This window comes from Epinephelus fuscoguttatus, linkage group LG3, assembly GCF_011397635.1.
Source record: "Epinephelus fuscoguttatus linkage group LG3, E.fuscoguttatus.final_Chr_v1".
NCBI lineage: Eukaryota > Metazoa > Chordata > Actinopteri > Perciformes > Serranidae > Epinephelus > Epinephelus fuscoguttatus.
In genome coordinates, this window is record NC_064754.1 from 32,742,142 (window position 1) to 32,768,513 (window position 26,372).

General features: G+C 38.4%; 1 protein-coding gene, 1 long non-coding RNA gene, 10 other non-coding genes and 3 pseudogenes across 15 annotated transcripts in view; 1 reads left to right on the forward strand and 14 right to left on the reverse strand.

Moving 5' to 3' along the window:
- Positions 1-2,173: 2,173 nt before the first annotated feature.
- On the reverse strand, positions 2,174-2,389 carry LOC125886659 (small nucleolar RNA U3). Its single transcript, XR_007449072.1, has one exon. It is a non-coding gene; the product is annotated as a small nucleolar RNA U3 (small nucleolar RNA).
- Positions 2,390-2,402: 13 nt separating this feature from the next.
- On the reverse strand, positions 2,403-15,143 carry LOC125885779 (uncharacterized). Its single transcript, XR_007448936.1, has 5 exons — positions 14,939-15,143; positions 14,692-14,845; positions 5,054-5,127; positions 3,408-3,483; positions 2,403-2,511 (listed from the first exon to the last, which is right to left on the reverse strand). It is a non-coding gene; the product is annotated as an uncharacterized LOC125885779 (long non-coding RNA).
- On the reverse strand, positions 3,148-3,361 carry LOC125886666 (small nucleolar RNA U3). Its single transcript, XR_007449079.1, has one exon. It is a non-coding gene; the product is annotated as a small nucleolar RNA U3 (small nucleolar RNA).
- Positions 4,056-4,271, reverse strand: LOC125886658 (small nucleolar RNA U3). The gene has a single exon (XR_007449071.1). It is a non-coding gene; the product is annotated as a small nucleolar RNA U3 (small nucleolar RNA).
- Positions 5,494-5,709, reverse strand: LOC125886656 (small nucleolar RNA U3). Its single transcript, XR_007449069.1, has one exon. It is a non-coding gene; the product is annotated as a small nucleolar RNA U3 (small nucleolar RNA).
- On the reverse strand, positions 6,312-6,527 carry LOC125886662 (small nucleolar RNA U3). Its single transcript, XR_007449075.1, has one exon. It is a non-coding gene; the product is annotated as a small nucleolar RNA U3 (small nucleolar RNA).
- LOC125886664 (small nucleolar RNA U3) lies at positions 7,311-7,526 on the reverse strand. The gene has a single exon (XR_007449077.1). It is a non-coding gene; the product is annotated as a small nucleolar RNA U3 (small nucleolar RNA).
- LOC125886661 (small nucleolar RNA U3) lies at positions 8,147-8,362 on the reverse strand. Its single transcript, XR_007449074.1, has one exon. It is a non-coding gene; the product is annotated as a small nucleolar RNA U3 (small nucleolar RNA).
- On the reverse strand, positions 9,634-9,849 carry LOC125886665 (small nucleolar RNA U3). The gene has a single exon (XR_007449078.1). It is a non-coding gene; the product is annotated as a small nucleolar RNA U3 (small nucleolar RNA).
- On the reverse strand, positions 11,668-11,868 carry LOC125886667 (small nucleolar RNA U3; annotated as a pseudogene).
- Positions 11,922-11,998, forward strand: LOC125886669 (small nucleolar RNA U3; annotated as a pseudogene).
- A 2,331-nt stretch (positions 15,144-17,474) lies between the features above and the next one.
- LOC125886668 (small nucleolar RNA U3) lies at positions 17,475-17,674 on the reverse strand (annotated as a pseudogene).
- Positions 17,675-18,254: 580 nt separating this feature from the next.
- On the reverse strand, positions 18,255-18,470 carry LOC125886657 (small nucleolar RNA U3). The gene has a single exon (XR_007449070.1). It is a non-coding gene; the product is annotated as a small nucleolar RNA U3 (small nucleolar RNA).
- A 1,096-nt stretch (positions 18,471-19,566) lies between these two features.
- On the reverse strand, positions 19,567-19,782 carry LOC125886663 (small nucleolar RNA U3). Its single transcript, XR_007449076.1, has one exon. It is a non-coding gene; the product is annotated as a small nucleolar RNA U3 (small nucleolar RNA).
- A 1,368-nt stretch (positions 19,783-21,150) lies between these two features.
- micu3a (mitochondrial calcium uptake family, member 3a) overlaps positions 21,151-26,372 on the reverse strand; it is a 35,035-nt gene continuing 29,813 nt past the window's right edge. For 3 of the 4 annotated variants that reach the window (XM_049571860.1, XM_049571859.1, XM_049571856.1), the window contains 3 exons: positions 25,563-25,671; positions 25,259-25,416; positions 21,151-22,674 (listed from right to left, as the gene is read on the reverse strand). In XM_049571860.1, coding sequence (XP_049427817.1) covers positions 22,576-22,674; positions 25,259-25,416; positions 25,563-25,671 — 366 coding nt within the window. In that variant the 3' untranslated portion in view covers positions 21,151-22,575. Of the gene's footprint in view, positions 22,678-23,440; positions 23,506-25,258; positions 25,417-25,562; positions 25,672-26,372 lie in introns of all 4 variants that reach the window. The other variant, XM_049571857.1, reaches the window with a different exon arrangement.

The following is a 26,372-nucleotide window of genomic DNA, read 5'->3' on the forward strand; positions in this document are numbered from 1 at the left end:
AACTCTAGTTTGACATTAACTTTGTAAGAAGATGCACTGCATGTTGAACTTTTATGACCTGTGCTGTTATCCCATGTAGTGGGTGTACAGCAAAACACCAGACAAAGTTTGAGAAGCCTTGATTGGATGATCAAAATCAATTCACGTTAAAACATCAAATTGTAGAAGACCTGAAGGTGGCCTGTAGAGCTTTCAGCTAATTTATCAGTCAAACAGAAAGATTCCTATTTAAACCCCTTTCAGATACAGTACAGGCCAAAAGTTTGGACACACCTTCTCATTCAATGCGTTTTCTTTATTTTCATGACTATTTACATTGTAGATTCTCACTGAAGGCATCAAAACTATGAATGAACACATGTGGAGTTATGTACTTAACAAAAAAAGGTGAAATAACTGAAAACATGTTTTATATTCTAGTTTCTTCAAAATAGCCACCCTTTGCTCTGATTACTGCTTTGCACACTCTTGGCATTCTCTCCATGAGCTTCAAGAGGTAGTCACCTGAAATGGTTTCCACTTCACAGGTGTGCCTTATCAGGGTTAATTAGTGGAATTTCTTGCTTTATCAATGGGGTTGGGACCATCAGTTGTGTTGTGCAGAAGTCAGGTTAATACACAGCCGACAGCCCTATTGGACAACTGTTAAAATTCATATTATGGCAAGAACCAATCAGCTAACTAAAGAAAAACGAGTGGCCATCATTACTTTAAGAAATGAAGGTCAGTCAGTCCGGAAAATTGCAAAACTTTAAATGTGTCCCCAAGTGGAGTCGCAAAAACCATCAAGCGCTACAACGAAACTGGCACACATGAGGACCGACCCAGGAAAGGAAGACCAAGAGTCACCTCTGCTTCTGAGGATAAGTTCATCCGAGTCACCAGCCTCAGAAATGGCAAGTTAACAGCAGCTCAGATCAGAGACCAGATGAATGCCACACAGAGTTCTAGCAGCAGACCCATCTCTAGAACAACTGTTAAGAGGAGACTGCGAATCAGGCCTTCATGGTCAAATAGCTGCTAGGAAACCACTGCTAAGGAGAGGCAACAAGCAGAAGAGATTTGTTTGGGCCAAGAAACACAAGGAATGGACATTAGACCAGTGGAAATCTGTGCTTTGGTCTGATGAGTCCAAATTTGAGATCTTTGGTTCCAACCGCCGTGTCTTTGTGAGACGCAGAAAAGGTGAACGGATGGATTCCACATGCCTGGTTCCCACTGTGAAGCATGGAGGAGGAGGTGTGATGGTGTGGGGGTGTTTTGCTGGTGACACTGTTGGGGATTTATTCAAAATTGAAGGCACACTGAACCAGCATGGCTACCACAGCATCCTGCAGCGACATGCCATCCCATCCGGTTTGCGTTTAGTTGGACGAATATTTATTTTTCAACAGGACAATGACCCCAAACACACCTCCAGGCTGTGTAAGGGCTATTTGACCAAGAAGGAGAGTGATGGAGTGCTGCGGCAGATGACCTGGCCTCCACAGTCACCGGACCTGAACCCAGTCGAGATGGTTTGGGGTGAGCTGGACCGCGGAGTGAAGGCAAAGGGGCCAACAAGTGCTAAACACCTCTGGGAACTCCTTCAAGACTGTTGGAAAACCATTTCAGGTGACTACCTCTTGAAGCTCATGGAGAGAATGCCAAGAGTGTGCAAAGCAGTAATCAGAGCAAAGGGTGGCTATTTTGAAGAAACTAGAATATAAAACATGTTTTCAGTTATTTCACCTTTGTTAAGTACATAACTCCACATGTGTTCATTCATAGTTTTGATGCCTTCAGTGAGAATCTACAATGTAAATAGTCATGAAAATAAAGAAAACGCATTGAATGAGAAGGTGTGTCCAAACTTTTGGCCTGTACTGTAGGTTTAGGCTGTAGTGTAAGGTCTTCACAGAAGCTGCTGCTACCACTCTGATCATATTCCCTTCATCAGTGCTACACAGGGAAGTAAAGAACAATCATCAATGACAGAGGCCATGATTACATCTGTGTCAAACCACTAATCAATGAAATATTCAGTAATCTTACTAAACTTTGGCAAGCTTTTAAAAAAGAACATGAAAAAAACAATCATTTGAAGATGAAGATGTTTATATTAATGTTTATATGTTTTAATGTTTATATTAACATAACAATATGTTATATTAACTTTAACATATTTGTTGCTGCCACTCTGATCATACTCCCTTCATCAATGCTCCACAGAGAAGCAAAAAACAATCATCAATGACAGAGAACATATGACCTGAATCATTATTCTCTGTCAGCTTCATGCTCTGAAGGGAATATCACAACTCATCATCGTGGTTAGCGAGACCAGACACTTTAGAAACACATTTCTCAAGTCAGAAACTATAGAAATGATCCCTGAAAGTAAAGTCTTAGTTTGACTGAGGCTGAAAACTGCATCTCATTCACTGCAAACTTACTATCACTGAGGGTTCCTCCCTGTCATTAACAGGCTCCTCTAGTTGTTGTATCACAGCAGCCAGTCCTTGCATGACTCTGACAGCACACAGACAGAAGAGAAAAGCAGTACTGAGTGATAACAAAGAAAAAATAAGAATAGCATGTATCAAAGTAAGAAAAGTTGATGGTTCAAATACTGACAAGAGAAATGATATATTTCTCTCACTGACTAGAAAAATGAAAAGGTGAGTTCAAGTCCCTATAAACATTCATAATAGTGTTTACTTGATTTTTTTTCATTCTTTCATCTGGCCTGTTCTTTAAAATCATTACCAAAGATTAAGTCCCCCAAAGGTGGTAATATTAATAACAAAATGCTTGACTCATGAGAACATTTTTGTGAGGACTAAAATGTAGCCTACATTTCAATGTGATTTTCAGACACTGTCTGACTGCAAGAATTCTATTTCAGCCTGATTGTGTTATACAATGAAGGCAGCATTATGCAATGTTTGGCCACTGATCAACTCAAGTATTAAGTAATTAACCAATGATTCAATTAAAATTGTAAAAAGGTCTTTGTCAATCCACTAACTGATTAAGTATTTACTATCCCTACTAAACTTTGGTTAACTTTAAACAAATATTTGAAAACTCAATCACATTGAATTTGACACTGAAAAGAAGCAGTTCTGTTCAGATAATTGTTTAAGATTTGACATTTATGTTGCTACCACTCTGATCATATTCCCTTCATCAGTGCTCCACAGAAGCAAAGAACAATCATCAATGACAGAGAACATATGACCTGAATCATTATTCTCTGTCAGCTTCATGCTCAGAAGGGAATATCACAACTCATCATCGTGGTTAGTGAGACCAAACACTTTAGAAACACATTTCTCAAGCCAGAAGCTATAGAAGTGATCCCTGAAAGTATAGTCTTCGTTTGACTGAGGCTGAAAACTGCATCTCATTCACTGCAAACTTACTATCACTGAGGGTTCCTCCCTGTCATTAACAGGCTCCTCTAGTTGTTGTATCACAGCAGCCAGTCCTTGCATGACTCTGACAGCACACAGACAGAAGAGAAAAGCAGTACTGAGTGATAACAAAGAAAAAACAACAGTAGCATGTATCAAAGTAAGAAAAGTTCATGGTTCAAATACTGGCAAGAGAAATGACTGTTTCCTCTCACTGAGTGGAAAAAGAAAAGATGTGTTCATGTCCCAATAAACATTCATAATAATGTAAAATTGTTTTTCTATTTCATTTAATTGGTTTGTTTTTTCATCAATACTAAAGATCAAGTCCTCGTAATGTGATCATATAAACAACTTGTTTGAATCACGACAAAACTTTATTTTTAAGACCACTAAATTGTAGCCTACACTTCAATGTGATTTTCAGACACTGTCTTACTGTAATAATTCTGTTTCAGCCTGATTATTGTCTACCTATACAGGCAGCATCATGCGACTCTAAGCCACTGATCAGCTTAAGTATTACATTATTAACAGACAAAATAATTGTTTATATCTTTGTCAAACCACTTTTCAATGAAGTAGTTAGTGTCCTAGCTCAACTTGGGCTAATGATAAACAACTTTCTGAAAAGCCATACTGCATATTTATGTTGCTACCACTCTGATCATACTCCCTTCATCAATGCTCCACAGAGAAGCAAAGAACAATCATCAATGACAGAGAACATATGACCTGAATCATTATTCTCTGTCAGCTTCATGCTCAGAAGGGAATATCACAACTCATCATCGTGGTTAGCGAGACCAGACACTTTAGAAACACATTTCTCAAGTCAGAAACTATAGAAATGATCCCTGAAAGTATAGTCTTAGTTTGACTGAGGCTGAAAACTGCATCTCATTCACTGCAAAGTGATTCACACTCAGGGTTCAGAGGTAAAGAAGCTCATCATTACGTGCTTCAGATGACAGGTGAGGAAATCTAAGACCACAAAGTATAATTCATTCATTTTCCATAACCAATTATCCTGTTAAGGGTCGTGGGGGGCTGGGGCCTATCCCAGCTGACATTGAGTGAGAGGCAGGGTACACCCTGGGCAGGACACCAGACTATCACAGGGCTCTATGTGAAATTGAAAAGATGAGTTTGCACTGATTGGAAAAAGAAAAAATGTGTTCATGTCCAAAGAGATGTTCATAACACTGTAAAATTAGATTTTTGTTTCATTTCTTTCAGTTGGTCTGTTTTTTGATCATTACTAGAGTACAAGTGCTGCAGAGGTGATCATATAAACACAATGCTTGAATCATGAGAAAACCTTGTTTAAGAAGACTCAAATGTAGCCTACACTTCAATTTGAATTACAGACACAGTCTTACTGTAATAACCCTATTTCAGCTTGATTATTTTCAACAATTAAGGCAGCAATTTGTGATATTTGGCCACTGACCAACTTTAATATTTAGTAACTGACAAATAGCCTAAAATTGTTTTCTTTCAAAACACTACTTGATTTGGTCCTTGCTAAACTTTTACTAACTTTAAACAACTATTTGAAAAAACAATCATGGCAATTACTTTTAAATGACTGCAAAAAATAACTGTTTTATCAAGTGAGGCTGAAAACTGCATCTCATTCACTGCAAACTTACTATCACTGAGGATTCCTCCCTGTCATTAATAGGCTCCTCTCGTTGTTGAATCACAGCAGCCAGTCCTTGCATGACTGACAGCACACAGACAGAAGAGAAAAGCAGTACTGAGTGATAACAAAGAAAAAAACAAGAGTAGGATGTATCAAAGTAAGAAAAGTTGATGGTTCAAATACTGACAAGAGAAATGACATATTTCTCTTACTGACTAGAAAAATGAAAAGGTGAGTTCAAGTCCCTATAAATACTCATTATACTGTTGTTAAGAGGTCTTTGTCATTCCATTAATTGATTAAGTATTTACTATCCCTACTAAACTTTGGTTAACTTAAAACAAATATTTGAAAACTCAATCAAAACTGCCAGATCACATTGAATTTGACACTAAAAAGAAGCAGTTCTGTTCAGATAATTGTTTTAACTTTAACATTTATGTTGTTACCACTCTGATCATACTCCCTTCATCAATGCTCCACAGAGAAGCAAAGAACAATCATCAATGACAGAGAACATATGACCTGAATCATTATTCTCTGTCAGCTTCATGCTCTGAAGGGAATATCACAACTCATCATCGTGGTTAGCGAGACCAGACACTTTAGAAACACATTTCTCAAGTCAGAAACTATAGAAATGATCCCTGAAAGTATAGTCTTAGTTTGACTGAGGCTCAAAACTGCATGTCATTCACTGCAAAGTGATTCTCACTCAGGGTTCAGAGGTACAGAAGCTCATCATAACATGCTTCAGATGACAGGTGAGAAAATCTGCTTTGCTTTTTAAGATGCACAATATGTAGATTAGAGTTTCAGTTTCTATTTCTCTTAATTATTCTTTTTCAGCCTACTTTTTTTTTCTACAAAAAAAGGCTCTGTGAAATGTGTCCAGTCTCAACTTTATACGATTAAACAGCTTACAAACACATCCGTCAAGTCCAAAACTGTAACAATGATCTTTGAAAGTATAGTCTTAGTTTGCTTTGCACTGTCTGACTGTAAGAATTCTGATTCAGCCTGATTATTGTCTATAATAAAGGCAGCATTATGTAATTTTTGGCTTATGATCTCCTTGATAAATTACCCTGATGATTTATGGATTTGTTGAATATATCTCTGTAACACTACAAACATATTAATAAGCTAGTAGTGTCCTCAACAACCCTTTGCATAACCTAAAACATCTTAAATGCTATGTAAATAACATCTGATACAAAGTGGTCCATAAAGAAAGCTGTATTCACTTTTAAATTTGATTTGCTGCCACTCTGATCATATTCCCTTCATCAATGCTCCACAGAGAAGCAAAGAACAATCATCAATGACAGAGAACATATGATCTGAATCATTATTCTCTGTCAGCTTCATGCTCAGAAAAGAATATCACAACTCATCATCGTGGTTAGCGAGACCAGACACTTTAGAAACACATTTCTCAAGTCAGAAACTATAGAAATGATCCCTGAAAGTATAGCCTTAGTTTGACTGAGGGTGGAAACTGCATCTCATTCACTGCAAAGTGATTCTCACTCAGGGTTCAGAGGTAAAGAAGCTCATCATTACGTGCTTCAGATGACAGGTGAGGAAATCTAAGACCACAAAGTATAATTCATTCATTTTCCATAACCAATTATCCTGTTAAGGGCCGTGGGGGGCTGGGGCCTATCCCAGCTGACATTGAGTGAGAGGCAGGGTACACCCTGGACAGGACACCAGACTATCACAGGGCTCTATGTGAAATTGTAAAGACGAGTTTGCACTGATTGGAAAAAGAAAAAATGTGTTCATGTCCAAAGAGATGTTCATAACACTGTAAAATTAGATTTTTGTTTCATTTCTTTCAGTTGGTCTGTTTTTTTGATCATTACTAGAGTTCAAGTGCTTCAGAGGTGATCATATAAACACAATGCTTGAATCATGAGAAAACCTTATTTTTAAGAAGACTCAAATGTATCCTACACTTCAATTTGAATTACAGACACAGTCTTACTGTAATAACTCTGTTTCAACTTGATTATTTTATACAATAAGGCAGCAATTTGTGATATTTGGCCACTGATCAACTTTAACATTTAATTATTATCTGACAAATAGACTAAAATTGTTGATTAAATCTCTGTCAAACAACTAATTTTTTCCTAGCTAGACTTTGGCTCACTCTAAACAAGTATTTGAAAAAAAAAAAAAAAATCACATAGTCTGCTTTGCTTTTCAGCTGACACCAAAAGACACTTGTTTTAAATTGTAACATCTGTGTTGTTGCCACTCTGATCATATTCCCTTCATCAATGCTCCACAGAGAAGCAAAGAACAATCATCAATGACAGAGAACATATGACCTGAATCATTATTCTCTGTCAGCTTCATGCTCAGAAGGGAACATCACAACTCATCATCGTGGTTAGCGAGACCAGACACCTTAGAAACACATTTCTCAAGTCAGAAAGTATAGAAATGATCCCTGAAAGTATAGTCTTAGTTTGACTGAGGCTGAAAACTGCAGCTCATTCACTGCAAAGTGATTCTCACTCAGGGTTCAGAGGTACAGAAGCTCATCATTACATGCTTCAGATGACAGGTGAGAAAATCTGCTTTGCTTTTTAAGATGCACAATATGTAGATTAGAGTTTCAGTTTCTATTTCTCTTAATTATTCTTTTTCAGCCTACTTTTTTTTTCTACAAAAAAAGGCTCTGTGAAATGTGTCCAGTCTCAACTTTATACGATTAAACAGCTTACAAACACATCCGTCAAGTCCAAAACTGTAACAATGATCTTTGAAAGTATAGTCTTAGTTTGCTTTGCACTGTCTGACTGTAAGAATTCTGATTCAGCCTGATTATTGTCTATAATAAAGGCAGCATTATGTAATTTTTGGCCACTGATCAACTTTAACATTTAATTATTATCTGACAAATAGACTAAAATTTGTTGAATTAAATCTCTGTCAAACAACTACAAACATATTAATAAGACTAGTAGTGTCCTCTAACAACCCTTTTGCAAAAAAAAAATCACATTAAATCTGCTTTGTAAATAACATCTGATACAGAGTGGTCCATAAAGAAAGCTGTATTCACTTTTAAATTTGATTTGCTGCCACTCTGATCATATTCCCTTCATCAATGCTCCACAGAGAAGCAAAGAACAATCATCAATGACAGAGAACATATGACCTGAATCATTATTATCTGTCAGCTTCATGCTCTGAAGGGAATATCACAACTCATCATCGTGGTTAGTGAGACCAGACACTTTAGAAACACATTTCTCAAGTCAGAAACTATAGAAATGATCCCTGAAAGTATAGCCTTAGTTTGACTGAGGGTGGAAACTGCATCTCATTCACTGCAAAGTGATTCTCACTCAGGGTTCAGAGGTACAGAAGCTCATCATTACATGCTTCAGATGACAGGTGGGAAAATCTAAGATCACTGTGGGGAATTAAAAGTACTATTTTTCACTGATTGGAAAAAGACAAGATGTGTACATGTCCATATAGACATTCATAATAATGTAAAATTGATTTTTTTTTGTTTCATTTCTTTCATCTGGCCTGTTCATGGTAGAAAAAGATTTCTGCACACTGACATCTACGCAGCGTCTCACTTTATTGTTGAGTTTTCCGTCTATTCGACCTTCATCAGAGCATAGATATGGCATCAATGGACAGGCTGGTAAAAGTAACCAATCTCAGTCTAATCACTGGCTGCATGCAATACAACTGTGTGCATCCCTGATGGTAGGAGCTCCACCTTCTGGGAGTTGCAGTTTTTAAGACTGGATGGCAATCTGACCATACAGTACCTTAATACAAAGCAAGGATGAAACACAGCGAAAACAGAAATACAAAGAGTCTTAGTTTGACCGGGGGTGAAAACTGCATCTCATTCACTGCAAACTTACTACCACTGAGGGTTTCAATAAACTTGTCCAGTTGTGTCTCGTCCAGTCATACATGTTTACGTAAATACAACAGCGTAGCCAATCACTGCATGACTCTGACAGTTCAGCTGTAATACACAGAGACTGACTGGAGACAAAGGCAGCACTGAGATAAAGAACATGTTTGTATAAAAGCCAGACAGTAAGAAAAGTAAAGTGATACTGTTTAAAGATCACAGGCTGCATTTATATCCAAAAATATGCCCAATGAATGATCATCAATGACAAAACAGATGAACTGAATCATTATTCTCTGTCTGCATCACACTCATCTCTGAGATTTGCAGAAGACTGGAAATCCCCCAAGTTACTTTAGCAGGTCTGCAGCTAACTACTACTTTCAAAATCAAAAATCCAACCATTTCAGAAGGTGGAAACAAAAAATGAATGGGAACAAATGATTCATGTCAAAACTGCAATTTTTTCCTGTTGACTGATGGTCATTTAACTGGCTTATTGGTTTAATGTTGAACCATAGTCAACCATCAAACTGGCATTTTATACTTTATCTACAAATTTAACACTTAATTGATTTCTGAAAAACAAAAATACTGAACTGCATTGATTACAAGCAGTGCTTAATTATGCTCTTGATTATTTAGTATTTTCAATGCTATTACTTTACCATCTATGTGTTGCTGCCACTCTGATCATATCCCCTTCATCAATGCTCCACAGAGAAGCAAAGAACAATCATCAATGACGAAGAACATATGACCTGAATCATTATTCTCTATCAGCTTCATGCTCAAAAGGGAATATCACAACTCATCATCATGGTTAGCGAGACCAGACACTTTAGAAACACATTTCTCAAGTCAGAAACTATAGAAATGATCCCTGAAAGTATAGTCTTAGTTTGACTGAGGCTGAAAACTGCATCTCATTCACTGCAAAGTGATTCTCACTCAGGGTTCAGGGGTACAGAAGCTCATCATTACATGCTTCGGATGACAGGTGAGAAATCAAAGACCAGTGTGGAATTGAAAAGACTAATTTTTCTCACTGATTGGAAAAAGAAAAGATGTGTTCATGTCCAAATAGACATTTATAATACTGTACAATTTGATTTTTATTCAATTTCTTCCAGTTGGTCTGTCTTTCTAAACTTTTTATTACTCGACATTAAGTCCTCCAGAGGTGATCACATTAACAAAGCAGGGCTTGACGCTAACTTTTTTCCCAAGGCACACATGTGTTTCTAAGTTGAAAAAGTAAGGAGCGCACAAAGAACTTTAGGGGCACAATGTAAATTGATCAAATAATGTGTTTTCCGTAATAAACATGATGCAAATAGACATTTATAAGCAAAATTATTTAATGAATTTGTATACAAAATGTACAGAAAGGTAAAATCATCAAGTTTTGAAAAAGTATTGCAATTTAATTTTGTCTTTAATGTTATTATCTTATATATATTATCTTTGTAATATGATTATCCTATATAATGTTATTAATATCCTAAAACATTCTCCAGGAAACTCTGAAACTCTGCAGGACTTATTTCCACCCTTCCCAGCAGCGGTACCGTGGAGAATGGTCCCTAACTGCGGGGAGAACGGATCAGGCTTCCCCAGAGGGGGTCCCTCTTCTCCGCCACACTTTGACTTATTTCCACCCAGCCGACAGCCTGGCCGTGGAGAACGGTCCCTAGCTGCATCAATAAGTGATTAACATAGGGGGGGATCAAAATAAAATAAATAAATAAAATAAAAATCAACCAGCCACCCTCCTCCCCTGACAAGTAAAGAACAGTCCCTCCATAAGTAAAGAACAGTCCCTAAAGTGCTGCGTCAAAGAGAGAAATGTGAACGGCTTGTGTCTCCTCTGACACGCCACATACCTGTGTGCCGCCATGGCTCGGTTGTCCAGGTACTACTAGACAGTCATGACACCAACGAAAGAGGAAATTACTGGACCTGGAGTCGGACTTCTCTGTCGCCGGTAAGCCCTTATTTTGCGCCGCAGAGCACTATGAGCCTCCCCGTATTCCTGTCGGTGACCCCCGTTCAACCCACAAACGCCACACTTTCACTTATTTCCACCCTGCCGACAGTGGGACTTATATTCATTGTGCCGACAGTGGCTTGGAAAACCGCCCATAACCGTGTCAAGAGAAGGCGGCTGGAGTTCCTCCAACATTTGCGGTTAGATTATCATATTTTTTAATTGACAAAAATATAGGCTGCTTCGGCTGATTTTTTATGCACACATGTGCCCCTAAATATTTTTTACAGTTCGCACACACCTATTTTTAGTCGCAAATGCGAGTGAAACACTCGCATAGTCGAGCCCTGCAAAGTGGTTGACTCATGAGAAAACCTTGATTATAACATGACTAAAATGTACACTTCAATGTGATTTTCAGACACTGTCTGACTATAAGAATTCTGTTTCAGCCTGATTGTGTTATACAATGAAGGCAGCATTATGCAATGTTTGGCCACTGATCAACTCAAGTATTAAATAATTAACCAATGATTCTATTAAAATTGTTAAATGATCTTTGTCAATCCACTAATTGATTAAGTATTTACTATCCCTACTAAAACTTTGGTTAACTTTAAACAAATATTTGAAAACTCAATCAAAACTGACAATCTGCTTTGAATTTGACACTAAAAAGAAGCAGTTCTATTGAGATAATTGTTTAACCTTTGACATTTGTGTTGCCCCCACTCCGATCCTATTCTCTTCATCAATGCTCCACAGGGAAGCAAAGAACAATCATCAGTGACAGAGAACATATAACCTGAATCATTATTCTGTCAGCTTCATGCTCAGAAGGGAATATCACAACTCATCATCATGGTTAGCGAGACCAGACACTTTAGAAACAACTGGAGGAGCCTATTAATGACAGGGAGGAACCCTCAGTGATAGTAAGTTTGCAGTGAATGAGATGCAGTTTTCAGCCTCAGTCAAACTAAGACCATACTTTCAGGGATCATTTCTATAGTTTCTGACTTGAGAAATGTGTTTCTAAAGTGTCTGGTCTGTTGACGGCATTCCCCTCTCAAATCTCATGGCTCCAGCGCATTCTGCAGTCAGTTTTGACATGGCCTCCTGTGCATGGGTTTCATTGCCAAAGGCTAGTGTCATAAATCTTGGGTCCAAGATGGTAGCTAATGCCAGAACTCTGACATTTTCAACTGTGCATCATTTGACCAGCTCATACTGCAGTTGTTTTATCAGATGGAGTGCTGTTTGGTTTTTAATGGCTGATGCCTTTACAGCCAGTTTGTGCTGTACCATTCTGATGAGTGGAATGACTTATGAGGCAGAAACATGTTTTTCAGCTGACATCTCTTTGGAGGCCAGATGGAAGGGTGCAAGAACATCTAAGCAGTCATTGACTGTCTCATAGTCTACAAATGTGAGGGGAGGAATGTCTGTGGTAAGGGATGCCACTGCCGCACCAACTGGTTCTTGTTGTTCATACAGTCTTTGTAACATCAAGTATGTGGAGTTCCATCTGGTTTCTACTTCTTGAACCAGTTTGTGAACAGGCTTCTGCAGCTGATTTTGCATCTCTGTGAGTTTCTTGTTTGCTTTAGTGCTTGTCCTAAAAAAAAGCATCAATTTTTCGGCCTCTTGTTCTGATGACAGCCAGTGGAGGAGTTTGATCCAGTGCCTTCTTCACAATAAGACTGAAACTGTGGGCTAAACATGGCACATTTCTGACAGCCAACAGTTTGGCACAAAGGATCACATTGGATGCATTGTCTGTGATTAAACAGTGCACTTTCTCTCTCAAGCCCCACTGATTTATCTGCAGCTCCATGGCATCCCTCACATTTGCTGCTGTGTGGGAAGCAAAACCAGACCTGCCAACCTTGAAGAAAGGTTATGAGTACCACCTTACCAGACACTCGTGCATGGTCATGAACATATGTGGACACGGCGGCACTTTTTTTTTTTACCATAAAAGTCAATATGCACATGTGGCAAACAGAAGAAACGAGCGTACGTTTACACAATCATATCTATAGGCCTAAGCCACACATACATCCATAGACGCCCAATATTTGTTTTATGGCGCAGATCAAGGTCAATTTCATCAATCTGATGGTAGTATTGATCATCTGCTTAAAAAATACAGTAATACGTCCTGTTGTGACAAAAAGAAAGATTTCAAGTGGGATTCGGGGGGCTCTCCCCCGAGAAAATTTTGAAATATCACATGGCGAAATCCTATTTTCATGCAATTTCATACAGAAATAGATAACAGATCATAGATAAGTGCATTACATTAGCATTCCTCATCATGTTCTTGTGTAGTACGACACCTATTAGAACTACTCTCTTCTTATTGCCTTGTTTTTTTCTTATAGAAATTTAGCAGACTCATCAAACAAATAGTCTTTTTATCATAAGTGTGTTATAGTTATTCAGGCAGGGCACATGGTTTCATAACACAGTTGAATGTAAATGTGTCTGCAATTTGCTTACCTTGGTACAATTCTCACCAGCAATGTATCGACGACAGGCGACTTTGACACTATTTACTTCAGTGTTTGCCCTACCATTTTATTAGGGGGGCACCTCGCCCTGCCCCCCCTTGAAGGTCAAGTTAATTTTATTTAATTTTATTTTCTATAGAGTGCCAGATTACAAAGAAGTCACTTAAGGTAACCTTTCCTATAGAACAGGTCTATACCTTGTCCTTTTATTAAACAAACTAAACAGCCTTACGTTATTTATCTTATTTACAGACCGCGTGTCATTTCTGTCTCTACATGGTTGCGCGTTTACAATCCTCCCCTGCTCTCTGTATCGCGCACGGCGGAGTTTGGCCCCGTTGGGCGCGCACACACGTGCCCGCACACACACACACACACACACACACACACACACACACACACACACAAGTGAACACACTAGAGGGCGTAAAAAAGTAAATACAAAAGGACTCGGTGGTGGAGTGATATTTCTTAAACGGGCGTGAGAAGGTGATACCGTCTACCGGATTGAACACACGGTAACTCCGGTCTGAGCTGACGGTGAGGAGCTAATAAGAGCTAACTGCTAACAGACAGAAGCTAACTGCTAAGATAGAAGCTAGCTCTAATAGACACAAGCTGAAGTTAACTGTTTACAGACAGAAGCTCTCAAAGCTCTCAATTTTTGCATTTCTTACGTCATTTTACCTGTCAGCGTTGTTTGAATTGATAGAGTCATCACTGAGGACTACCCAGAGGTGTGAGCGAAGAGGGTTTATCTATCTTGACGGTGAGGGCGATAGTGCACTGTCTCTAACTGGACGGAACTGAATCAAGCGCATCTTTCTTAGTCAGCCGTGGATGGGGGGGGGGGGGGGGCAATATGCAGCAATCTGATTGGCCGAAATCTTTTCGTTCCGCCTACGCGCCTATATTCACCGGGTATCAACTTGAGTGACATCTTGCATAGACAAATACACTGAAACCGGCGAAATGCGCGATCGAGTGATATGCGTACTTTTAGGGCATCAAATCGTACCAGCGTACTTTGATGTCAAAATGCGTGTCTGGTATGCAAAATGCGTACAGGTTGGCAGGTCTGCAAAACACTCTCTAGCTCCATTTTGTGATTGATAAAGTGGCAGGTGACTGCAAGATAGGCATCCATGTTCATGGAGGTCCACATGTCTGCAGTTAAGCTTACAGACTGTGCTTTCTCCAGTTCCTGCTTTGCCTTGTCTTTAGCCTCTTCATACCTTTGCTCCACCATAGCTTGTCAGGCCTGGCAAGTGGGCAGGATGTAGGTTGGGTCCAGCTTCTGTACGAGGGCCCTGAAGCCTTTGTCCTCCAATGGTTGAGTGTCAAGCACAACCATGTCAACTAGTGCCTTGTCCAACTCAGCTTGTCGACCTTACAATGAAAGTATACAAACATTATTATTTCAAAAAGTATTAATTTCAGTTGAATATAATACTGTTATGTGTTTTAATCTATAGGAATTACCTTGTCTGGTCTCCGCACCCCAAGAAACAGCAGTAGCAGCAGCAGCTGTATTGGATGTCGTTTCTGAGTGTTTGGTGCGCAGGTGTCGCAGCATTGATGATGTGTCGTTGCTGAACGTCAGCCCCTGAGCACAGATAAGATACTTGGCCCTCTTGGGGTTGATCAGGTCAAAGTGCTCCCACGCATAAGAGCGCGATCTTTTCGGCACCGGATGCTTTGCCATATCCCTCCCTTACTACTTCACCTCACTCCTCACAAACACACCCCTTGCACTCTCACAACACACTCTTTCAACCACTCAAACAACTCTCTAATGTAACTATCTAATAAGCCTATTCTACTATATGTCTAGTGTGTTTCTATGAATGAATGTTTGTTGTGTATGTATGAATCTATGTGTATGTAGGGTATCTATGTGTATTATTTAGTATATGAAATGTAACTAAACAGGGTATCTGCAGGTTTCAGTAAGTTAAATTTAAGACTTTTTAATGCCACCTTGAATGGAATTTAAGACTGAAAAAACTATAAATTTAAGTGATGGTTGGGGGATCCCACTGTACTATAAGTATAACTGTACTAGTGCTTAATATGTAAAATTAGAAGAAGGGGAACACTTTTGGCCTCTGAGAGAGCAGTGTTCCTGCACTCCCAAAAGTGGGGGAACACTTTTTTTTTTAAGCGGCACCAGAGCTGCTTCACTGCGCAACTCCGAATGGAATGGTTGTGACATCTAGTGTTGTCACGGTACCAAAATTGGGACCCACTGTGCGATAACAGTGAAAGTATCACGGTTCTGAGTAGTATCACAATACCACAGCAAAAATGAGGCAGATGTGCCTTTTGTCATTTATAAAAAGATAAATCACTTTTCTATAATACATCAATGATAGTTCAATGGAATAAATTACTTATTGACTTATTCATACTTCAAAAACAGCATCAATAAGTGATTAACATAGGGGGGATCAAAATAAAATAAATAAATAAAATAAAAATCAACTAGCCACCCTCCTCCCCTGACAGTCCCTCCATAAGTAAAGAACAGTCTCTAAAGTGCGGTGAGGTTTGTGGGCCGTTACTGACACAAAGAGAGAAATGTGAACGGCTCGTTTCTCCTCTGACACGCCACATACCTGTGTGCCGCCACAGCTCGGCTGTCCAGGTACTACTGGGCAGTCATGACGCCAACGAAAGAGGAAATTAGGTTACTGGACCTGGAGTCGGACTTCTCTGTCACTGATAAGCCGTTATTTTGCGCCACGGAGCCGTCGTAGGCTATTTGACCGCCGTATTCCTGTCTGTGACCTCTGTTCAACCCACAACCAGCAGGATTCGCCTTTCGTTTCTGCTGCTGGTTGAAATCTGGACTCGCACAGCGTGCTGAATGATTTATTTTGCTGGCACAAAACTATTTTTAGTCGCAAATGCAAGTAAAATGCTTGCTCGTAGAGCTCTGTGGAAAACAAATCACTGCCGAGAAGTAAAAAGACATAAATAATAACTTTCACTGCTCAAAGATACTCACGTCTGGAAAACAAACCACTACAGCAACATATTGTGTGCCAGGTGGCCAGCGTGCGCCGTTAAGCCCTTTTTACACAGAACGCGCAAAGCACAGACCTCCGCCAGCGAACCCATTCATTGTGTATGTGCTACCGCCAGCGCGCGCCGTTATTGGACGGCACATGGACACTCACAGAAAAGTGCCGCAAGAAAAAAAAAAAAAAAGAAAGAAAGTCAGATTAAATATTCCTGCCGCAACAATTTTAAGACCTTTGAGTAATGAATTTAAGACCAATTTAAGACATTTCTAATGAATTTAAGACATTTTTAGGCCTTAATTTTAGATACATGAATTTAAGGCTTTTTAAGACTTTTCAAAGATCTGCGGATATCCTGCTAAATCTATCTAAACCTAATTCTAACTACAATAATACTCTCCTTAGCTTCTTTCCAAATAATAAATATAGCAATAATGTTGAACTTCTCCTCTCAAAAAAAAACAGTTTGAGCAGTGAATCAGACTCCTTTTAAAGCCTTGACATATTGAAATGCCCGACCCCTTCAAATTTCCCGCGAAGCAGCGCAACACGTGATGATACGTAACGAGGCCTCGCTCACAGTAGTCACGTGACTGTGGACGTGCCGAATCAGAGATCGAAACACTGTCTCGGAACACTTCCGCTTCAAAAGATAGACACTGTGTTGAGCGAACTGACTCAAGCGTAACATCACTAATGATTTTATCTTTAAACAACGATCGGGCAATTATTATAGTGAGACAGTGTCCGGAAAACACAATGAAATGTACATGTGAGTCTTCTTGAACACAAAGTTTTCTCGTGAGTCAAACACTTTCTATAATTAGCTCTGGAGAACTTGAGGTCTAGTGATAAAAAAAATGTACTAAAACAGACTTAAACTGAAAGAAAGAAAAAAAATCAATCTAATTCTACAGTATTATGAATGTCTACTTGAACAAAAAAAAAAGTTTTATTAAAATGCTTGTGTTAACTTAAACACTTGTGCTGCTACCACTCTGATCATATCCCCTTCATCAATGCTCCACAGAGAAGCAAAGAACAATCATCAATGACAGAGAACATATGACCTGAATCATTATTCTCTGTAGCTTCATGCTCAGAAGGGAATATCAAAGTGATTCTCACTCAGGGTTTCAATAAACTTGTCCAGTTGTGTCTCGTCTAATCATACATGTTTATGTAAATACAACAGCACAGCCAATCAGTGCATGACTCTGACAGTTCAGCTGTAATACACAGAGACTGACTGGAGACAAAGGCAGCACTGAGATAAAGAACATGTTTGTATAAAAGCCAGACAGTAAGAAAAGTAAAGTGATACTGTTTAAAGATCACAGGCTGCATTTATATCCAAAAATATGCCCAATGAATGATCATCAATGACAAAACAGATGAACTGAATCATTATTCTCTGTCTGCATCACACTCATCTCTGAGATTTGCAGAAGACTGGAAATCCCCCAAGTTACTTTAGCAGGTCTGCAGCTAACTACTACTTTCAAAATCAAAAATCCAACCATTTCAGAAGGTGGAAACAAAGAATGAATGAGAACAAATGATTCATGTCAAAACTGCCATTTTTTCCTGTTGACTGATGGTCATTTACCTATCTTATGTTGAACTATAGTCAACCATCAAACTGGCATTTTATACCGTGTCTACAAAATAAACTATATTAGTTTTTAAAAACAAAAATCTTCAGCTGCATTAATTGCAAGCAGCTCTTAACTTAACTAATAATTACAGTTGTTACTTTTGCTTGTGCAGCTGCCACTCTGATCATATTCCCTTCATCAATGCTCCACAGAGAAGCAAAGAACAATCATCAATGACAGAGAACATATGACCTGAATCATTATTCTCTGTCAGCTTCATGCTCTGAAGGGAATATCACAACTCATCATCGTGGTTAGCGAGACCAGACACTTTAGAAACACATTTCTCAAGTCAGAAACTATAGAAATGATCCCTGAAAGTATAGTCTTAGTTTGACTGAGGGTGAAAGTGCAGCTCATTCACAGGACAATCATTCTTACTGAGGGTTCCTCTCTGTTTATAAAAAAAAAAATTCATTTGCTGCGTCTCATTCAGTCATTTGTGTTTTTGAAAATGACACAGCACAACACAGCCAATCACTGTAAGACTGTAACAAGCACAGCTGTGACACAGACAGCACACAGATGGGACGCAGTACTGACACTGAGAAAATGTGTCTACAAAAAGTCTTATTGTAAGTAAATAAGTCAGAAAATAAGAAAAAAAAGACAAAGACAAAGGGGTAATATCTCCCACTGTCTGGAATAAGTCAGACTAGTTGTGTTCAAGCCTTAGTTTACATTCAGGACAGTAAAATGTTAGCGAATGATTGTCCTAATTTGTTTTAACTGATCTGGTTTTAATCATCACTAGACAGATTGTTTTTGAGAAGACTGAATCTGCCCTAGGAGGCTTGTGTTCAGACACTAATTAGTCCTAATAACTGTTTCAGTCTGATTTTTTCTTTTCTTTTCTTTTTTCTTTTTTTTTTTTTTACAATGAAGGTTGCATTAATGTAGGCAATGTTTGGCTGCTGGGGGGCACAGAGACTGGTTCTTGTGAAGACTAAAATATACACTTGACAGATGTACTTTAGCCAATACTTTCTTGTACAGCAAATTTTGTAACTGACGGGCCTTAAGACACAGGCTAATTTAATGAATATCACATTGTGACTCACATGGAATGCAAATCTTGACTGTGACGTTTTAAGGCATGAGCCCACACCAGACCCTGGGCCTAAACTAAAACACGCATCTGTTGTGTTTGCAAAAGTATTTAATACCATAGCTTTACAGACAACTTACTATTTTATTGTCACACACTGCACAACTCCATCCACACTGAATGCAACACGTCTGAACTAAAGTACTGGTATTTAAGATTAAAAATAATAAGAATAATAATACAAATCTCTAACCTCTACTGTACACATATGAAACAATAATAAGGAATAATAGATGTGCTGCAGCAAAACAAAAGTCAGACCAAAACATAACAATTAACATACACAACAATTGTTGCTTATTTTAGACAGTAAGAGCTACCACTCTGACCATATTCCTTTCCTCAATGCTCCACGAGGAAGCAAAGAACGGTCATCAATGACAGAAAGCGTATGAACTGAATCATTACTCTCTGCCCGCTTCCCGCTCAGAAAGGAATATCACGACTCATCATCGTGGCTAGCGAGACCAATCACTTTAGAAACACATTTCTCAAGTTAAGAACTATAGAAATGATCCCTGAAAGTATAGTCTTAACTCTTACAACAAAAAAGTCAGGGAGTGATTCGCAGGGCAATCATTCTAACTCTTGGTTCCTCTTTTTATCGTCACCCATGATCACACACCCCAGGTACTGATTATAAATAACATGTAACCTTATACCATGACAACACCACTTTATTCTAAACTACTGTTAAAGCTGTTGATTTAATGTAAAGATACAATTTTAAAAACCCACAATGCCTTGCGAAGTGAGTCACCGGCACTATTTTTTCTGTATTTCTTGATATATTTTAAGAACTGTACAAGGCAAAGCCCTTATAACGGACCGGAATATTTAGACAATTAGCAACAGAACAACAGACTACGATTCAAGTAGTAAAAGTAATTTAAACCTGATTTTACACCGTTTACACGAGATACAGGCTGAACGGTGCGTCGTTTAAAATGTTCCTGACAGAAACTAAAGACCAGGAAATACAGTTCCGCTTACATCTCAAACACAACATCCACCTCGGTGGTTTCCAGAGGCGTCAACTTAAAAACTTAACTTATAAACATTGACAACACACACGCAGTACAATGAGTCGTTTGCGATGGTTAACGATTATTTTTTTTTATTTTATTTATGTTTTTATTTTACCGTAACAACACTCCTGTTTTCAGTTTTACCGTTTAAACAGCAGCTGGTTTCCTTCGACTCACGAGGGCAGCATTTCACTAGCTCAAAAGTTCATCAACGAAAACTGTTGAAAATTGGAAAATAAATTATCGCCAACACGGATACGGAGTTGTATTAATATTAAGGACAACGTAACACAACCATACACCCATTACAGCAAACGCTAAGATTTTGTAACTTCCTAGAAAACATTAACGTTATTAATTTTGGCACTAACAGCCGTTTATCTTACCTTACCGTAATTACCGTGTAAAGTCTCACGTTAACTGACGAGGCCAGGTAAGATTAATTACGTTTTTAGCTTCAGAAGTTCGAAAAACACATTATTGTGAATAAAATAGAAATAACGTAACTGGAGAAAACTGATAATATCCCCTTAATGTCCGTAGCTCGCATAATAGACTGACTACTAGTGTTAGTTAGCGTTAGGTTGGCATTTTCACCCTAGTTAGGCTAACGTTACGTGAACTACCCCATCACCTCCTGAAGTGTCTACTCACTTTTTCTTAATGTCCCATTAGTTACGACACTGTGACAACCAGCTTACCATGTTCTTAGTATTCCTGGGACTGCAGCAGCCGAGTTATAGCTCTGAATGAACACAAAAAACATTAAATCCAGGTGTGCCGTTATCCGAATTTGTTGGTCTTCGTCAATTAAAAACTGGTTGTGTAACGGCTGTCGTTGCGCATGCTCAGTGAATGACACAGGTATCGCGTGTTTTCTTAAAACAGTTTATTCATGCATGCAAACTGCTCGATGAGATATACTGACGTGACATACATTAATTATTGCAAACATTATGAGAATAATTTACATTTTTAGAATACAACCCACAATTCCTCACACATCTAAACTTCTTCCTTCATTTCAATATATTCAAAATATATTCCATATTGCACACCAAGACTTCAAAAATTAAATTCATTGGTTTATAATATATTACAACATTTAAGACTGGGCAATGAATCACAAATAGTGCATACAATGTAGTCATCCCACATGTTTTGCAGTTTTGTTGCTGTTAGAATCTACACAGTGCTAAATTATATGCAGAAAAAGTCTGGTTAGCTATGTGACCTTTTTTCATGGATTAAAAGGGAATGGAGAGAAGGCACCTATGTGGATATCTATGTCTACACATATATATATTGTCATACATGCAACTAAGATACAAATCGGGTCAAGACATTAAGGATTCATTCATGTCAAATATTGAAATCACAATACAGTTACAGTATCACAAAATAATCTCTTTCCTTGTCTTTGATGTTCTATGCTGCCACATCCAGGTAAAAGACTCCCCAAGTGTAGTAATATCAGGATAATATAGCATCCTACAAGTAGCAATAGTGTTTATATACACTCTCAGTGCAATAAAAAGCAACAATTAAACTGGCTACATGAGATCACACAAAATTTAAGTTAAAAAAAGATAGATGAATTAAAACACAAGACAGTACGTATTCATAATACCTCAGTTGTCTGCTGTTATTCATTGTATAAGGATAACATAACCATTATCAAACAGGTTTTTGTTACTGTTGTGCTCCTTCAGTTGTTACAGTTTGTAGTGCAGCAGTTCAAATAATTATTCATACCTAAAAGGCATATATTATAGTTTTGAGAAGTAATTGAAAACATCACACATAAGTGAAAAAATCATTTGATTGGCAGAACCTCAAAAAGGCTCTAAACTTGCTTAGTTATGTCCATTTAATATTGTTATAAAATCAATACTTTGCAGTTTTATGATGGTCAGAATAAGTAAGCTAATTAAAACAATGTTGGAAAAAGAAAACAAGAAAAAAGAAAGACTGATCCACAATATAGATAATCATTAGTTGCAGTTTTTCTGAGCGTTGTTGCCATGCTCAGAGAGTACAGTCATATTCTAGTCTAATTCTGTATTTTATACACTTTAATTCATACTTGGCATTAGATCAAGACTGGGAAAACAGGAGTGATGTTGCTTGTTATCATCATCAGTCAGCTGTGTGCGGGCATGCTCATAGTTATTATCAGCTTTGAAGGCCCATTCGAGGTCTGCCCTTGAAACCACAATGTTGTAAACTCAGGCCACCGAATTGGATTTATTCCATTATCAGATGTCTTCTTTCATCTTTTTTCTTTGTCCCTCCTCTTCTATGGCTTCTCTGTGTACCTCCTCCAGAGCTGGTGCACCTGTCTCCTGGCCTCAGAGCGAACACAGCCAGAGAAGGAGGTGTGGTGTCGGCCCTTCACCTGGTACACAAAGAGCAAAGCGAGGCACGGTCATGCTGGAGGCCAGAAGTCAGAGCTGAGTTATACTGAAGCTATAGTGACAACAAAATATTCTAGTGACAAGGAGATAACTACTCAGGGGTGCTTTTCCTTTATTTCATCTGTTTTATGATGAAAGCGTTGACGTGAATATTTTCAGAAGCTACAAAATTACTTTGCACATCATTTTGAGCTGTCCACATATTCTACATTCTGCAATAAAGACAATAAGGAGGCCAGTGTTGCAACTCTGTATACATAGTGGCACCCTGTGCAGGGACCTTGAAAATGTGTCAGTTAACAGGTACAAGTACAACTAAAGCTAACTGTGACTGTACAATGTGATAAATAAATCTAGACATAGTATGTATTTCTTAAGGAGAGAGACTTTACCATCAAAGTGAGAGAGTCATTAAACATGTAACAGGCCATGTAACTGTAACAAAGTGGTTGTCTCCTTAATTCAAGTTTCCCATGGTGTTAATGCTTTGCAATAGGACCAGGCACTGAGTCAAGATTAAGGTAGAACGTGTGAGTGAGAGATGTTAGTGAAGTCTGAAGTCATATTCCAGGTCAAATGATTAAAAGTCAAAGGAGGTTTTTTTGTGGCTAATGCTGTTATTACTTCGCAATATGTGACTAATATGCTTTTTCAAAACTGCAACTCAAATATAAAAATATAATTAAACTGATTAAAACAATGAACATCATGTAAATAATCCAACTTTCTGTTGTCAGTGGTACTTATCTGCTTGCCAGTTCCCTCTTCAGGCAGGATTTAAAAGAGGTGGCACGCTCCACAGATTTATAGCCCTGAGGGGATCAGTGGATGGACATCATGGCAGAGGACAGAAAAGAGAGAAAGAAGAAGGATAAACACAGGGAGAGGCGGTAGGGAACACAGGTTGTAACACAGGAGAGGTTGGAATTATGAGTGTTGAGATGAGTGTGGCAGAAAGAGAGGAGATTGGGGATGCAAAGCAAAGAGAGAAAGAGAGAACACTTGTTAATAAGCCAAGACTGTGAAGCAAAGACAACATCCAAACAGGCCAAAAAGCTCACAAACAGAACTGTCAGGTTCGCTGCTGTGCAGTGTTAGTGATGTTTGTGGCACATCAGGCAAACTGTAAGCTTGCAACAGCCTGGCATCTCATGTGATTCACTTCAGTGGTAAATCAAGTGAATGATGTGTATCTATGGTATCACTACACACCACTAGAGGGCAGTATCCCTCCTTGTGAACAACACAAAGTCTCTTCAGGTGATTTCCAGTTCAGTTAAGAGTTTTTCATCACTTCAAATAATACATGTTGTTACCAGCTTCTTCCTAAAAGCTGACACCCTACAGGACCAAGCATAAAGCCCCTGAAAAAAGCACAACCATGTCAATATTTAGATGTCTTTGCTTCTCTGTTTATCTGAAATTTACTTAAAGGCTTTTATCAGCTTATGTACAACAAATGCTCATAATCTAAATTTATTGTAAAAATTATTCTCCATTCATTGTAGTCTTTGCAGATGCCACTGTAAATATAGCCTGAGTCCTTTTTCTTGTGACTCCATTTTGGCCACATTACTCACTTCCTGTAATTCTGTAATTGCCTGAGTTTGTCTGCAGTGGCAGCAGAGTGATAATAGCTTGTGTTGTTTTAAAAGCCCTTTACAATGAATGGAAACCTTTTAAACAGCAGGTGATCTAATTTTTATACAGGCTGTTCTTCAATGGAAACACCTTGTGCCAAAAAATAAAAATAAAAAAGGAAATTGCTGCACTCATGCTGGTAGTTTTCCCAGTTCAGATTATTTACTACTGTTGTCAAAAAATTTTTTTTTTCAAAACTTGTAAATCTACAACCAGACAGTTCAGCACAGGTAAAAGGAAGGCTAGATGTTTTAGGAGAAAAAGATTAATTTGTGATTGATTAAAAAAAACATTGTAAATGAAGAGCTTCTGTGTTTCAATTTTCATCTCTTCTGTTCCAAACAAGTTCTACCAAGTCCTCAGAGTAAAATATGCCACTCAAGTTCAGCTGTAATAGTAGTGCTTATTGCATGTGCAAGAGTATTGTAGGCTTTTCATGCTTGACATGGAAATTGTATGTTTTTTGTTTATGCTTTGGATTCCTTTAACTGTGAATTTCACCATGACGTGACAGTTGATATCACTGGATCATCTTTATCAGAATAACAACTTAAAACCTTTTTAATACATGACCTTAATGCAGAAAATTGAAGATTTCTATGTAATGGCTGCATGTTTCCGCTTGTTGACTTATTACACTCTATGTTAGTTTGGTAAATTCTACTAAGCTTCATGTATAACTTCTATAGCAGAACTTGATCTCTAACTTCTATGTGAAGGGAGGTAAATTTCTCCAACGGGATCAATGAAATCCTGTCCTTGCTGTGGCTGGTGGTGAATTTGTCTCCTCTTAGTCTTTTTCAAGAGGCGTTCTGTTATTTCAACCACAGATCTATCATTTAAAGTTAAATGGTTTAAAGCCTAGGAGTGTTTTTTTCTCAACTAGCAACAATCTGTCTGTTTCTTTCACACACAGTTCCTCACCCTAGCTCCCCTGTGCAATCGGTCCTTCATTATTCCAATGAACTCCTTGTAGGAGAGCTGGTCGTCGTGGTCCACATCAAAGATCTTGAAGATGGTGTGCACAAGGTGACGTGTCAGCTTCAGCCCAGTGGCCACATACACAGCTCTTGCAAACTCATCTGGTGGGAGAGAGAGTTAAAAGCAATACTGATTGTTTAGGCCACTTGCTGTACACCAAGCTAGAGGGCAAAACACACCATCTGTGTGTGTGTAAGCAGAGTCCCTCAGTGCCTCCAAGCTCCAGTTCCCACTGTCCCCTTCCTACCTTGTCCAATGGAGCGAGAAGCAAAGTTGTACATTTGCATGGCGATGGCAAAGTCCTCAAGGTTGTTGAGAAACTGGAAGAATGACCTGAACTCGTCAAAGGTGATTCCCTGAAATATCAGAAAAAAATGTGAACCATCCCAGAAATGTAATCAAGAGAGAAGTGCTGATGAAATATTGATGAAAATGTTGTTCTCTGGAGAAAAAGCAGCTTGAAAATGAGAGTGATGAGTGTTTCAGTTGACTGCCATCAAAGGGACCCTGAAAAACGTGCATACAGCATTCAATAAGGCACATCCACTCTGTCGCCTGAAATATTAACTAAAAATAAATAAATAAATAAAATAAACAAACTCATAACTATCAACTAATAACTGAAATATTCTATAAAATAGTCCTATTAATGACATAAAAGGTCATTAATAACAGGACTGTTTGTGCACAACATGGACCATTTCAAACCTTCTTGCAGTGTATCATAACCAGAAAGTTGCTGCATACATTAATAATGCTGAAGCCATTCAAGAAGTAGCTGTAACCACCCCATGCTCTTTGCTGTGAATCAAGATCAAACTTATGATGGCTAGACAGCTAAAAAAAACATAAAAAAAATCTATAAATTGAAAATAAATAAATAAATAAATAAGGAAATGCAGTCTGCATACACAGATAACTAGAAAAAGAACAAGGTAGCCGTGTGTTGTTCCTTATGTGGAGAAACAAAGAAGTAAGTAGATAGCAGGATAGACTGACAGATTGTAGCTGCAGGCTTTGTATTGTACGAAGCAGAGACCAACCTCCTGCTTCTTCC